Source organism: Orbicella franksi, chromosome 9 (assembly GCF_964199315.1).
Source record: "Orbicella franksi chromosome 9, jaOrbFran1.1, whole genome shotgun sequence".
Taxonomy (NCBI): Eukaryota; Metazoa; Cnidaria; class Anthozoa; order Scleractinia; family Merulinidae; genus Orbicella; species Orbicella franksi.
In genome coordinates, this window is record NC_138153.1 from 8,250,210 (window position 1) to 8,263,278 (window position 13,069).

General features: G+C 38.9%; 2 protein-coding genes across 2 annotated transcripts; both read left to right on the top strand.

The window, feature by feature from the left end:
- The first annotated feature begins 1,424 nt into the window (after nt 1-1,424).
- Nucleotides 1,425-4,811, top strand: LOC145497563 (uncharacterized). The gene is made up of 3 exons (XM_081477382.1): nt 1,425-2,085; nt 3,200-3,325; nt 3,859-4,811. The coding sequence occupies exons 1-3, from the start codon at nt 1,906-1,908 to the stop codon at nt 3,979-3,981; spliced, it is 429 nt and encodes a 142-aa protein (XP_081333508.1). The 5' UTR covers nt 1,425-1,905; the 3' UTR covers nt 3,982-4,811.
- Nucleotides 4,812-7,713: 2,902 nt separating this feature from the next.
- LOC145497289 (uncharacterized) lies at nt 7,714-11,745 on the top strand. The gene is made up of 3 exons (XM_081477114.1): nt 7,714-8,012; nt 9,813-9,914; nt 11,412-11,745. The coding sequence occupies exons 1-3, from the start codon at nt 7,833-7,835 to the stop codon at nt 11,517-11,519; spliced, it is 390 nt and encodes a 129-aa protein (XP_081333240.1). The 5' UTR covers nt 7,714-7,832; the 3' UTR covers nt 11,520-11,745.
- The last annotated feature ends 1,324 nt before the right edge of the window (nt 11,746-13,069 follow it).

Here is a 13,069-nt window from a genome sequence, read left to right on the forward strand (position 1 = left end):
GGCACTCAACTCAACAGCGCCACTGCCAACGACAGGAAACCGCTCCCTTGCGCCAGCAAGCGCGGGGTTGTAGCGCGATCAACAGCGAACTTTAATATTGCAACTCTAATGAGGGTGGACAGAAGCCACCGAAAATTCAGAAAAGAATATCAGCAGATCGGATTACAAAAACTTCTTGAAGATCTTCACCTTGATTGGTTTCATTTTCATTTTCTTTGGAAACTCAAAAAGTCTTTTATTTCAAATTGTTACAGCTTTAAATACACTTGCGACTGTTTCTTGACAATGTCAATAACCTGGCTGTCCAAGAAAGTAAATTAATAATGGGAGGGGACAAGGGAGAGGGAACCCGGCCTAGAGTAATAGAGAGGGCGGGAACTCTCCGAGGTCTCGCAAGGCAAGAGAAGAGAAGTGTGGATGTGAGATTCCCGAAGTAGCGGACAGTTCAGGACAGGTTGTGAAAATAAAGTAACTGATAATGGTATAGCAGCAAAACATGGAGCAACCAGCACGAAGGCCAATTGTCTCCTGAATTCACATAGATTTGTGTTGTTATCTGAGGTCATCACCATGTGTTTTTAGTAGACAATGGCGTTTGTGCTGACTGCTCTATTAATTTTTTGCTGCTACACTGTGCTGACGAAGACCCAACCAGGTCGAAACAGCTGTAAGCGGTTGCAATTCTTGGCTTTCAGTTTGGACTCTATCATGTCGTTGTCGCAATAAGCTTTCTACGTAATAATCAGCCTGACATTATTGTTGTTTTAGGAAGAAAACGACATTCGAGATAGAACGCATGAAGATTCATACTAAAAGAGATTGGTGTTCCGGAGAGTTTTGGTTGAGCCCTTCATCATGACATCAGTGAAGAAATCGTAGAACCTGGGTCACGTCGAATTTGTAATCAGTTGATTTAACACCCACAAGAGCGGGTAAATATCCTGGAAGTGAAGACAAGGGATTCAAAAACGAAAGAGCTTAAGTTTTTTTCGTTCTATTCCCTTCTAAGTCGTACGCAACGAGTTGCTTAGCAACCTCGCCCCACGTGAAACTCCAATAGTGTGACGTCAACATGTTTTGAAATTCTTACAGCTGAATAAATCCATTTCCAAACTAGGGATGAACAACAGGTGTGGATTTCACATAACGAAGTTTTCGCTTGGGTCTGTCTTTTAATAAAGGTCTAGTCATGATATTTTACACAAGCCAAATTTAAAGCTTTTAGGTCAGTCAAATGTATTTTACTTGTTCTCCATATTTTTCATTTTGATTTGGAGTTCTCCATTTGCGATCCATGTCGCACTAAAGTAATCAATACCTAAAATACCTTTGCAAATTCAGTACACTATACTATAGCAGCCAATATGAAACAGATAGGTTATGCAAATAAACAAAATCATCAAATTCTCCAAGCTGACATGGAAAGTGAAAAAAAGTGGAAATAAGTGTGCAGAATTGATATTTTGAGATTAAAAGGTTTTTTGAGAAAATAAATTGACTGAGTTACCCTAATATTTTTACGTGGCATTATGTACAATATAGATTTGTTGACTGAGCTAGGACTTTTCACTTGTGACAGCCATCCCTTTTGCACTCTGCAAACTGTTCCCAAGCTATGCGCGACTTAGAGGCTAGTTAATACGAAATATATTTTATAATTTTTTCAGAAAGCAATCATCGGCCTTATTCAGTTTTTCCACTGAAAGAAATTGTTTAGTTTTCTACTGATTTACATAGACATGATAATTAGGGAACGTCGCTATCTCGAAACAAGCTGATTAAACAATATTGAATCTTATCGAAGCCGCACGCTGCCGAAACCGCACTTCAATTACTTCGAAAATTGCACAGATTAGTACAAAAAGACATTATCGTGCCTGTGACGGCATTTTAAGGCAACACAAGATGAAAATAACTATTGCCACAGCCTTTTTTCTCTGTGCCTTTGTAGTGTTTGTGAAGGCAAATAACTTGGCAAGCCTTGGGGAGGAAACAGGAGATCTTGAAGATGAGCTCAATGAGCTGGAGACGATGGAAATCCAAGATGCACTCATGGGACCGCCTAAACCACCGGTCAATTTAGATGTGAGTTACTTAGACTCAGTACTTTCTAGTTATTGTACATAATTTTAAATTGTGTTCCCACGTTTGAGAAAAAGTTCATTACAACCGTTTATGACACCCCGTGTTGAGTTCGTATTGTACCTCGAATGAAAGTCAAACACGAGTCAACCACGAATCACCAGCCAATTTCTAGTTAAGTTAATTCGACCCCACCTCATTGTTTCTCTTATTCCAGACTAAATTGCAATTTTAATTAATTTGGTTTTCAATCTGTGATTCTTAACCTTATAAAGTTAGAGATAAGCAGAGCAGTTTCGTCCGTTCGGCTTTCAACCATATGCAATAACTGATGAGAAGCGATTGTTTGTTTTAAGCCAACTGTTATGCACGTTAGTTGTTAAGGTTTTCTACAACTTGGTCCACTTGATAATTTTTTACAATTACGCCGCTCAGTATAGATGACCCTGACACACACTACACAACCCGCGAACCCTATTCATCAGAAAAGGGACTGTACTTTCTAAAACAGAAAAACATTTTTTATTACAAAATTGAAACAGTTCAACAAAATAGACCTTGATCGGCTTCAGCATCAGTAATACATAAATTATTTTACTTGAAACAGGATGAATTTACGAAAAAAAAATTAAATATTCTCCACAATGAAACTGCAGCGTATGAAATATCACAAAGGAAAAGAAATTTTTTGAATCACCACAGTGACGCACTATAGATGACGCATAAACTGGAGTAGGGGTCACTGTTCTCTTTTAAAAGAAAACGACCTTTTGTTAATTCCCAGTCGTGCTTGGCTTGAAGGAAATCTAAGAACGTTATGTATGTACACGCGCTTGTGTACCTGCTTGTTTCAGGGGAAAGGAAGTCAGCATTAGTGCGCAAAATAGAAAAGATCACAACGGAGTCAAAACCTGAGTCGACTCCATGTCGACTGTTTAATGCAATTAAATCCCTAACTTCAAGCTTGATGAGTAAAATGTCCAGTTTCCAACCTTTCCCGTGCCTTTTCCATCCCGTCAAATCCAAGCTAACGGCGACTCTAAATAAATGGACGGCATTTTCCTACACCCAGGAAAAACAAATAGTGGAGTTAATCTAATGATCTTCTCTCCCTCAGTATGCTTTTGAGGCATTTCTAAAGTGTTTCATGGAAAAAAATAAGGGAAGGATGGACAAGAAATGCATTCAGGAGTTTAAAAAGCTTCTCCCTGCAGATATGCCGCGTCCTAGGAAAGGGGGACTGGTAAGTGCTAGAGAAAGTCAAGTTTTTATTTGGCCGGAATCTTCCTTGCCGGGTTTCCACTGTATGGGTAATGGTGAAATTAATGCTGGGGGGAACCCTGCGACGGACTAGCATCCTATCCGGGATGGGGCAGTAAAAATACTCCTAGTTGCTTCATTTTACATAGAAACTGGAGATGAGCGCCAGCCTTAGCTTACAGGCCATCTGGCTCGAATGCAGACTGTAACTTTTTTTTACCGTCATTCTTAAGTCACCACAAAAAAAAATGCCCAAAAGAAATGTCAAATGTTCGTGGTTCGAGACAGTCTTTACTGCAAAACTAAAACAAGAGTACGAACAGAAATCTTTGAACAGTTAAAGGTTGCAAGGCTGAAAGCAATGGTTACGCGAAGCCTGGATTGCCATTATAGTGCTTTGATCAACTGGCGAGTTTTTGGCAGGGGAGCTTGACATAAACCGAGCATTAAATTTTCAAAAAGAAAGGTGTTCATTACGCGCGCTTCTAATTTCTCTGACGTATTCTTTTCTTTCAGATCAGATGTGCTGTTCGCAGCTTCAAAAATTGCAACAAAAAACCACAACATCACGAAGCTCTTGACTGCATGAGGCACTTTAATGACTGTGTGGAAAACGGTGAAGAAGGATCTGGTTACTAGCTAGTTCTAGTTCTATATCCAACGGTTTATCATCGAGGGTTAGCATTGTTGGAAAATATCACATGGAATAGATGGATTCGTTTGGCCTGAGTTTAATAAACCTGTCTCCAGACACTGCCCTCTGCATTTTACGTTGTATTTTATTGAGTTAGGAACGGCCTCACACGTATTTACATCTTCTAAATCTACGCATGCATGCATACTAACATTATCCGTGGGAGAAATGGACACCACATTTAAAAATAAATTGAGAAGGGCCGGGACTGGATTAACTCTGTTACCCGTCATCATCTTTTGTTTAGGAACATCGCATTGATCATAATTTTCGTGATCTTGCACATAAATGTATCATGCTACAATCTCATATGGAGGGATTCTACTGAGTAAAGAGGCCCTATTAGGGGTTTCGGGGATACGGGATTTCGGGGTACAAATTTAATGGGGTACGGAATATTTTGGGGGAATTAATGGGAAATAGGATATTTAGAACAGATATCCAGGGATATCGAGTGGGAACATTTATACTTTTTACTAACCTCGTTCCCAGGGCTTTTTTCTTAGAGATTGGGAGGGACCCCTCAAGGGAAACGCCCTGGGAACGAAGTTGACTTTTTGCAATTGGAATTAACGGGATACGGGACATTAAGGCCATAGATCAATGGGTTCTAAGATACTCAGACTCCCCCCTCCCCCTCCCCCTTCACCACCACCACGACCACTTAATAGGGCCTCAGTGAAATATGGCTTTTTACGCTTGTGTCCTTTGCTTTGCAATTCGCTTAGTAGTGGCGAGTTTTCAAGTGTAGGTATTCCACCTTTTCCAAAGAGATAGAATAGTCTTCGCGAGCTAAGGGCGTGGTAGACATCCTCTTGACACATTTTCAAATTCTAATCTTATTTTCCAGAACCAATCTATCGTGGACTTAAAATAATGTTTACCAGCTCTAACTAAATCATGATATACAAATTTATTAAAGGGTTCTCTAAATTGAAAATTCTCTTGATTCAAGTTTCACATCAACATGATTTTAGTACGCTGGACAAAACTGTTCTGGATCAACGTTTTACGACAAAAAATTGAAACAAGCAAAGTGATGCAAATAATTTTGTGAGTCTTAAACTTTATTAAATTCCACACATGGAGATTTATTTTCATATCGATCACGCACGGAAGACTTGAGTTACAGAGAATCTAAATTTTCGGAATGAATAACAAAAGTACGGAAAAGTGCGCGATTCCTGAGTAAAAAAATAGTCATAGTTTACATTGACATGGTAGTGTCAGATCAGTGTTGTTGCGCGAAGAACATCGTTGTGTGTTTGTGGAATTCTTTCATAAATTAGACGAGATGTTATGAAGAAGGAGCGATATCCATCTAAACAGCACTATAATCCTGTAATACATCAGCGGTTTAGAGAAGCAAAGATTCAAGTTGTGATGCTACTACCACTGAAGGCCACAAGGCAAACCAAAGAAAGTTATTTCAAGCTGTTATAAGCAAGAAATTGTGAGAAAATGGCAAGCTCCTGGTAGGTGAGCGCCTAAAAAGGTCCGAAAACTTTCCTAAAAGCAAAAATAGCACTGTTTGAGGTTCTCGGCCGATCACGCTTTAACACAGCAGTATCTTGTGCAAAGCGCGAGCTAAAGACAGCCATATTCAAAACAGGCAGAAGACCGGTCTAGTGGCAAGATCAGTTTAAAGACTTGAGAGAAGATCAGTCTCTGAAGACAGTACCGTATTTCAGTGGCCAAATAAAGTTGTAAGTCTTTCTTATGCTTTCTTGTCAAAATCTTGCCCAAAAATCCACCAGCAAGTAAACAATTTCTTCGCAAAACAACACTCTAAATGTGACTCTTATTTCTCATAAATCACGTGATTTTACATACTTTTGTGACTCTGTTACCAAATTTGGACAAGGTGTAACGCAAGCCTTTCTTGCGTGATCCATATAAAAAATATGTTTCCATGGGTGGAATTTAGTAGAGTTTAAGACAATCACAAAATTGGTCGTGTCACTTTGTTTTTTTAAATTTTTTTGTGGTAAAACTAAATAAAGACCCGGCCTGAATGGCAATAAAACCACTTTCGCCGGTTCTAAACTTTTAGAGCATGAAAGATATGCCTGGGTAGTATTAATACTGAGTGCAAGTAAGGATATTTCTGAAAGCAGCTTTGAAGCCAGACTAGCGATTTGTGGTACATTTCCTATGAAATTCACACCACTTCTAATAAATGACTGTTAGAAAAAAAACCCTAAGTGCACGCTAAAAGCCGCACTTTGATAGTTCCATCGAAAAACAGAACTAAATTGAGTTTTGTATGCATCGTAGAGATGGTGTTTATGGTGCGAGCAAAGTGAAATTAAAATTTTGATCATCGAAAAAAAAAGGACTTTTCTTTTATTTTCTTTTTTTTTTAATAGTGTTTTCGTAAGAAATAGGAAACATTGTATCCATTTTTTCTATACTAAAGTTATAGAATCGCCAGTTGAAGTTTGGGAGAGCTCAAAAAGCTCTTGAAACACTTACCTGGGGCTTGTGTTCTCAAAGCATTTCTCGTTCTCCCAAACTTCTACTCTAGGTTCTATTTAACAAATAGATTATATATTCGCTCTTGATTTCTGAGAAGTCATAGCTGATGAGGCCGAAGGCCAAATCAACTATCACCTGATAAAATTGGTATTGAGAGCGAACTATCTAACTGTTTTTGGAGAATGTTTACAAAATTTCCTTCAGGTGATGATTTTCAAATTTTTCTCTGCATTTCTAGCAGCATTTATCTCGCGCTTTAGTGAAATCGCCCACTGCCTGTATATTTGTAATAAGCTTGTAGCTCTCTAAGCGGCGGAAATCCATCTTCGCGCGCCTCAATTTTAAAAATTTTCGATTCCGAGTAAGGATGCCACCGGATCCGCCTACGGCGGTCCGTATCTCGAACCCCTACTCTAAAATTTACCCCAGCTCTTTCTTTTAATCCACTCAGTAATGATTTCTTTGATATCTTCCTACGAAGCTTCGGAAAATCGGGGAAACTTAGCCATTTTGTGGACAACATCCAGGCACTGCACACTAACGGCTGATTGTGTACGACAGGTCTAGTGTATTAGAGCGAGCTAGAGTAACGTAAAACCAGAATCAAACCAGTTTCTTACAAATAAAACTATTCAAATTGTAGTAAAATCCGAAACCAAAGAGATTTTCCGATGATTGCTTAAATAACACATACAAAGAAGCCAGAAATTTTCTTCATAGGTACACTTTGACAGCTGAGGTGATTTTTGCAGTCTAAAGTAATACTAGACAGCTGTTGTTTTCTCACGTATTGTTCAAAGCCTGGAAGTCAAATGAAAATCTCTCATTAACTTATGCGTATCCAATGTGGAGTTAATGATACTGAGTAAAATGTTCTGATAATTTATCGATACTGCACGAGATGCTTATTCAAGAAATTTGTTTCTCTGGGTGACGGTGGATGCCCAGTTCTGTGTTTTTTCTGTGTTTTTCTGTGTTTTTCTGTGTTTTTCCTCAGCTTGCATGACAACACGGGGGGGTGAAAAACTGCTGTTTGAGGTCTTTTTCCTCCTTATGAGACTAGCATTTCTGACAATTTGTCGAACTTAATATATTAAAACGACTTTATTTTCAGCAAATTTTAGTTACCTAACCTTTAAATATTTTGTAGTGACGTACACAAAGCTAACACAGGTGATCAAACAATTTGAACGTGCAAATATTCCACAACTTTTGTTTCTTGCGCTAACGACTTCGAGAAAAACAATCCCATCGCAAAAGAATTATTAACCAGTCCTATCATAATCACCTCCAATATTTTCCGCCAAAAATACACAAAATGAAAGTTACCCTTGCCATCTTTTTCTGTGTTATTCTTGGCGTTACCACTGCTAAACACTTGCTCGACGAAGAATACAAAGGTTTTGAAACTGCTGAAGACTTAAGCCTTGCCCGCCAGGAGGACATTGAGTATGATGACCCTGAGGAGATGATGAGAAAAAAGCTTCACGACTTATCGGTAAGCTTACGAGACAAATAGGTCGCCTTCAATTTGTTTGAAACACATACTATGGGACTGAGATTCTTTCAGAATCTTACATGACGTCGTTAATGGCAGCAGCTGGATGTTTTGGAAGGAAGGAAAACTTTAAAAAATAACGGGACTTCACTGCCCAAGGAAAATAATTTATGACATTTTCTCCCGAATCCTTCACTTCTTAATAATCAGTTTTGTTTATCATGATTTGGACTTATTAATTAATAATCCCCGACTGAAAGTTCTATCGTCATCTTTTACTGTTTGATAAAATGGACCACTGAGTATATGTATTAATGCAAGTTGATCGTCATGTTTTCAAAGTACTAAATACAGATTATGAAAAGTGTTTCCAAGAGCGCTCAGGAAGGCCTTTTGTGGAATGATTTTAGGTGCGTTATTGTTGTGGCCCTTTGCTGAGTGATTTGAGTGCATTCCTATTTTTCATGGCACTGTCTTCGCAATGGCAACCAAGAACTACCCTGCAATTTTCGTTAAACTGGTCGCAACGGCAGTGCGGCCTAAGAGGTCAGAATTGATACTCGAGTGAAGCAACGTGAGTTAACGCGTACTTAAACGCTAGTACCCGATGTACAATTATTTATGTCATTGCTTGCGTGAAACTTTGACCACAAGAAGTGTCTTAATTCATTTTTTGAAAATTGGAGAGCAGATACTTCTTGTAAAGTTATCAACGTGATCAACACCTATTGCCACCTGTATCGCTAAGAGTCGGTGAGCGCCATTTGAATCTTACAAAGACGATATAGCAACCTGCATGGTAAAGGAATGGCACTGAAAAACCGTAGATTTCCAGTCAATTCTGATCCAATTTACTTCTGCCTCATCAAAACGTCGGGGGCTTTAAAAAACAATGTTGGAAGCGAGCGAACAAGATGAGTTCAAACAGAAATGGAACTTATTTAGCACACTCAAGCCAAATTATTCATAAATCGCTGTTCACGCTTACGTTGTATTTTGTATCGCTGTAAAATAAATCATATCGCCGTGATAAAGCGAGATCAGTTTTATAACTTCGTCACGACGAGTTTCCGGCAAGGTTCATTTAAATTTACAAGTACACAACACGCGAGTTGTGTTACGGCTCGGATAAAATTGGTACCAATGTCAGGAGGCCCTCAACCTCCACCCGTGTTCGGACTATTTATATCTCCATGGTCTGGGCACGGTTAAAGTTGACATGGGTACGCAAGCCGTTTCGAACGACACTTTCGTAGGCCCATCAACTGGTCTTAATTAATACCTCGAGCGAATTTTTATACACACACTCGCGGAACCTGATTTCTTTGCGCTTGTGAAGGTACGTCGAATAACGACAACTGCTGGACTGGTTCCCACTGAGGAAGGATGTTTTGCTCCCAAGCCTTGAAGGTTTTGGTTTAGAGCCCAACCCTCAATTACATTTTATACCTAATCGTACCCTTTTGGTTCCCTTCGGTGGCATGTTAGGCACGTTTGATCGAGCCATGGTTCCATGGCGAGACCAGTGCGCGAGCCTGATATGGCGCCGAAGAGAATCAAAAACGGTACGATCGCGACTAGGTACCCAAATTCGGCCAAGTGACCATGATATCGTAGCTAGGCATATCAGGTCAGTGACTTGATGTAGCAGGATGTCAGGACCGTAGGCACTCTTCTGATTGGCTTATCGCGATATATGGGTAAGGCCAAACTGAAGCAAAGCAATGGAACTTCCAACTTTCCCAAGCTATACCAGTGTATACTATTAAACGTGATGTTAATAACTCATTTTCCTCGTAGGAAGGTTTAAAAAATCTCGCCGAGTGTCTGAAAGGTGACAGCAGCAAAAAGCACCAATGCTTCAAAGAGTTCAAGGATAGCACTAAGCTTCCTGCCAAAGGCGTGAGTAGACGCATCTCTTCAGTTTCTGGTGATGAATGAGAACAATAAAATATACGGATAAGTACCTATAAGTAGCTATCCGCGGGTAGCCGAACATTTTGAAGAGAGAATGCCCTATAATAGTTACTGATATATAATATATGTAATAGGACTGAGTGGGGTCCAGTTTGGTCTGTAATCATACGAGTGATAACAAAATCGGACGACCGCGCAGTGGGAGTGCGATTTGTTTATCACGAATATGATTAGTAATAGTAATTGGACCGAGTGGAGTACAAATCATGGAGTAATCGCGCGAGTAATTTCAAAATCGGACGTGCGCGAAGCGCTAGGCCGATTTGATATTTCAAGCACGATTGCTCCCTAAATTGTACGACACGAGGTCCAGTTACTAATTAATCGTATCTACAACAAATTTCGGAATTAAAATGTCTTTTGAGAACTTCTTTTGAGCGAAAACGTATGTAGCACGTTTTCATAAGTTTTGAAAACTGTAGAAAAAATTCCATTAAAGCGCGCAATTGACGTGCGAATCACGTGGGTACCCAATTACAAAAAGTTTACCTGTAATAAGACACCCACATGATTGCGCGCCGATTACGTGGCAAATGGGCCCCCGGAGAACCAATCGTAATCGAGAATTTCGTTATAGATACGATTACAGACCGAATTGGATGACACGAAGTCGTGTTACCAATTAATCATAAAAATTACAATTTTCCGAGAAAAGAAGAATAGCCAAGTTATGAAAGAAAAAGAAAATTTGCATTAAATGACTGACAAAGGAGGCGTAGATTGTTTAATGTCGCTCTGAGATTAAACTACAACTTTGAATGTGATTGGTTGGTTTAAACTACAACTTTGAATATGATTGGCTTATTGAACTGTCCGATCACAAATTAACTGACTAATAATAATTTCGCAAGTGAATTAGTGGAAAATAAGAGTTTTTTAAACCAATCACAATCGAGGAAATTGTAATTTTTATGATTAAAGAAGTTATACTTTTGATAGTTTGTTTTGTTTTTGGCGCTAAGATTGCTTAATCCCCAGCAAAGCAGACTTAGTCAGTGAAAGTCAGTTAGCTATAGAAACGTACACAACATGCAGGCAAAAGGGTTTTTTGCTCCTATTCTATGCCTTTCCTACCTCCCATTTCATTAACACTGCCGTCTGACCGCAAACTTATCCAGCGATAAATCTGACCGCGGCACGGAAGAATTGCAGAGCATTTATTTAAATGAACAGGTTCTGAAAGTATCACCGTGGAAAATTGGTTTATTTGTAAATTATGATCATCATTTGTCCTTTTCTTCCCATTCGATGCACAAGGCCTCCATTAGGCCAGATCTTTTGCTGCGCACCGTCGTTCCACAGGGCTATGTAAATAAGGTCTTTATTTATTAATGTACACGCTCATGAATAATTGCCAATGATATTGCATTTTTATATTATATTGCTAAAGATATTACATTTTTCACCTCTCTTTTGTTACAGCACAAGTGCATCACCGAATTTGAGAATTGTGAGGATGTCCCAGGACGCTTTTTTCCATGTGCCGAAGAGTTTCGAAAGTGTTTACATCGTAAAACGGGCCTTGTTTAAATGGCATTGCGGATACCCGGTTGCAGGAGTTGAAAGTTGGGAAATTGTTTAGTGAAATGTAATTGACAACATGATGAAGAATAAAGACATGTAGAAATAATGGCCTGTTTTGTCTTTTTCGATTTGTTTAGAGTAAAATATAGTTTCAGTAAACACACCATTAGCTCATTACCACTGACAAGAAAACTGGATTATTGTCGGGAATCATTTAATACTGGAAAGTAAGCTCTTGATCAGTCAGCACCAGTTCTTAATCATGTGTTTCATTTTATCCAAAGACGTCAGTTAGCGACTGTTCCGAACGTTAAGGAGATCAAGCACGTTATACCGATGGCTGAGCTGAACGCTGAGTTGTACACTGAAAGAACACTCGTGTTAAAGGAGCTCAGTCAGTCACGGTATTTTGAGTTATTTTGGCCACATACAAAATTACCTTTGAATGGTAGGAAACCTGAAAATAACAGTTTTAATAAGATAGAAGAACACCAAAGACATAATGATAAACCATAAAGGAACAAGGATGGCTAAGGATGGAGAAGATTAACACGGATTGCAAACGACGAATTTGAAAAATTGAGGCTAAACTTTTCAATATGCGCAAACCGTGACTGAGCTCCTTTAAGCTTCACAATGTCACGACTTGATTCACGCCCTTCAGATGGGTGTGGGTCGGCTGTCAAGGAGAACTGACAAAAGACACGAATGAATTTCGTTATGAGAAGGGAGAAGGGTACAAAATTGCCAATTATGATATGTAATATGTAGTCTTGTACTGTTACTCTGGTATTTGGGGGGGGGGCAGGTTCTATGAGAGATATATACCTCCCTCCCCCCCTTTGGAGAAAGAAGAATTAAAAATGTCAATTATCAAATTCATTTCCACTATTGTTTTTTCAAAACAACTGCCCTGGAAATAGAATACTCTACATTTAATAGATTATCAGGAATGGCACTAAATGGATTACAAAATTAAGATTAATTAAAATATTTTACTCTTCAAATAAATGTATTTACACGTGTCTCACACCATGATCTTCACTTTAAAACAAATAATTAGAAAGCAACTTATCTTAATCTTCAACAAATTATCCACGATGTTATGGCAATTTAAGAAACCATACTGTGATAAGACAGTGCGCGAGGTCTTGTTGTCAAGTTAAATTAAGCGGCAGAATAAATGCAACAGCAAGTTCAAGTGCCCTATCCATCTCGGAAATTAAACAACTCTCGAGTTTCCTTGCAACTTTCCCAGGACAATTCCGCACCATTTGCTCACATTTCGTACCAGGTGGTAAATATATGCGCTGTAAAAAATTCTATTATCACCACTTTGTTGGGCATTGTAGCCCATTTTGCGCGGCTAAGATGGAGAATTTAGCGATCTCATATGTATTTTAGCCCGCTAAAATAGACCAATAATAAATATCGTAATTTCAACACTTACAAATAAGCTTCATCGAATTTTTCTTTCACGTCTTAACAATTTTTGAAAACTCAAATGGCAAGATTTTGTAATTTCCAGCCAGCTTTGCTTGATGTATCAGTGTATT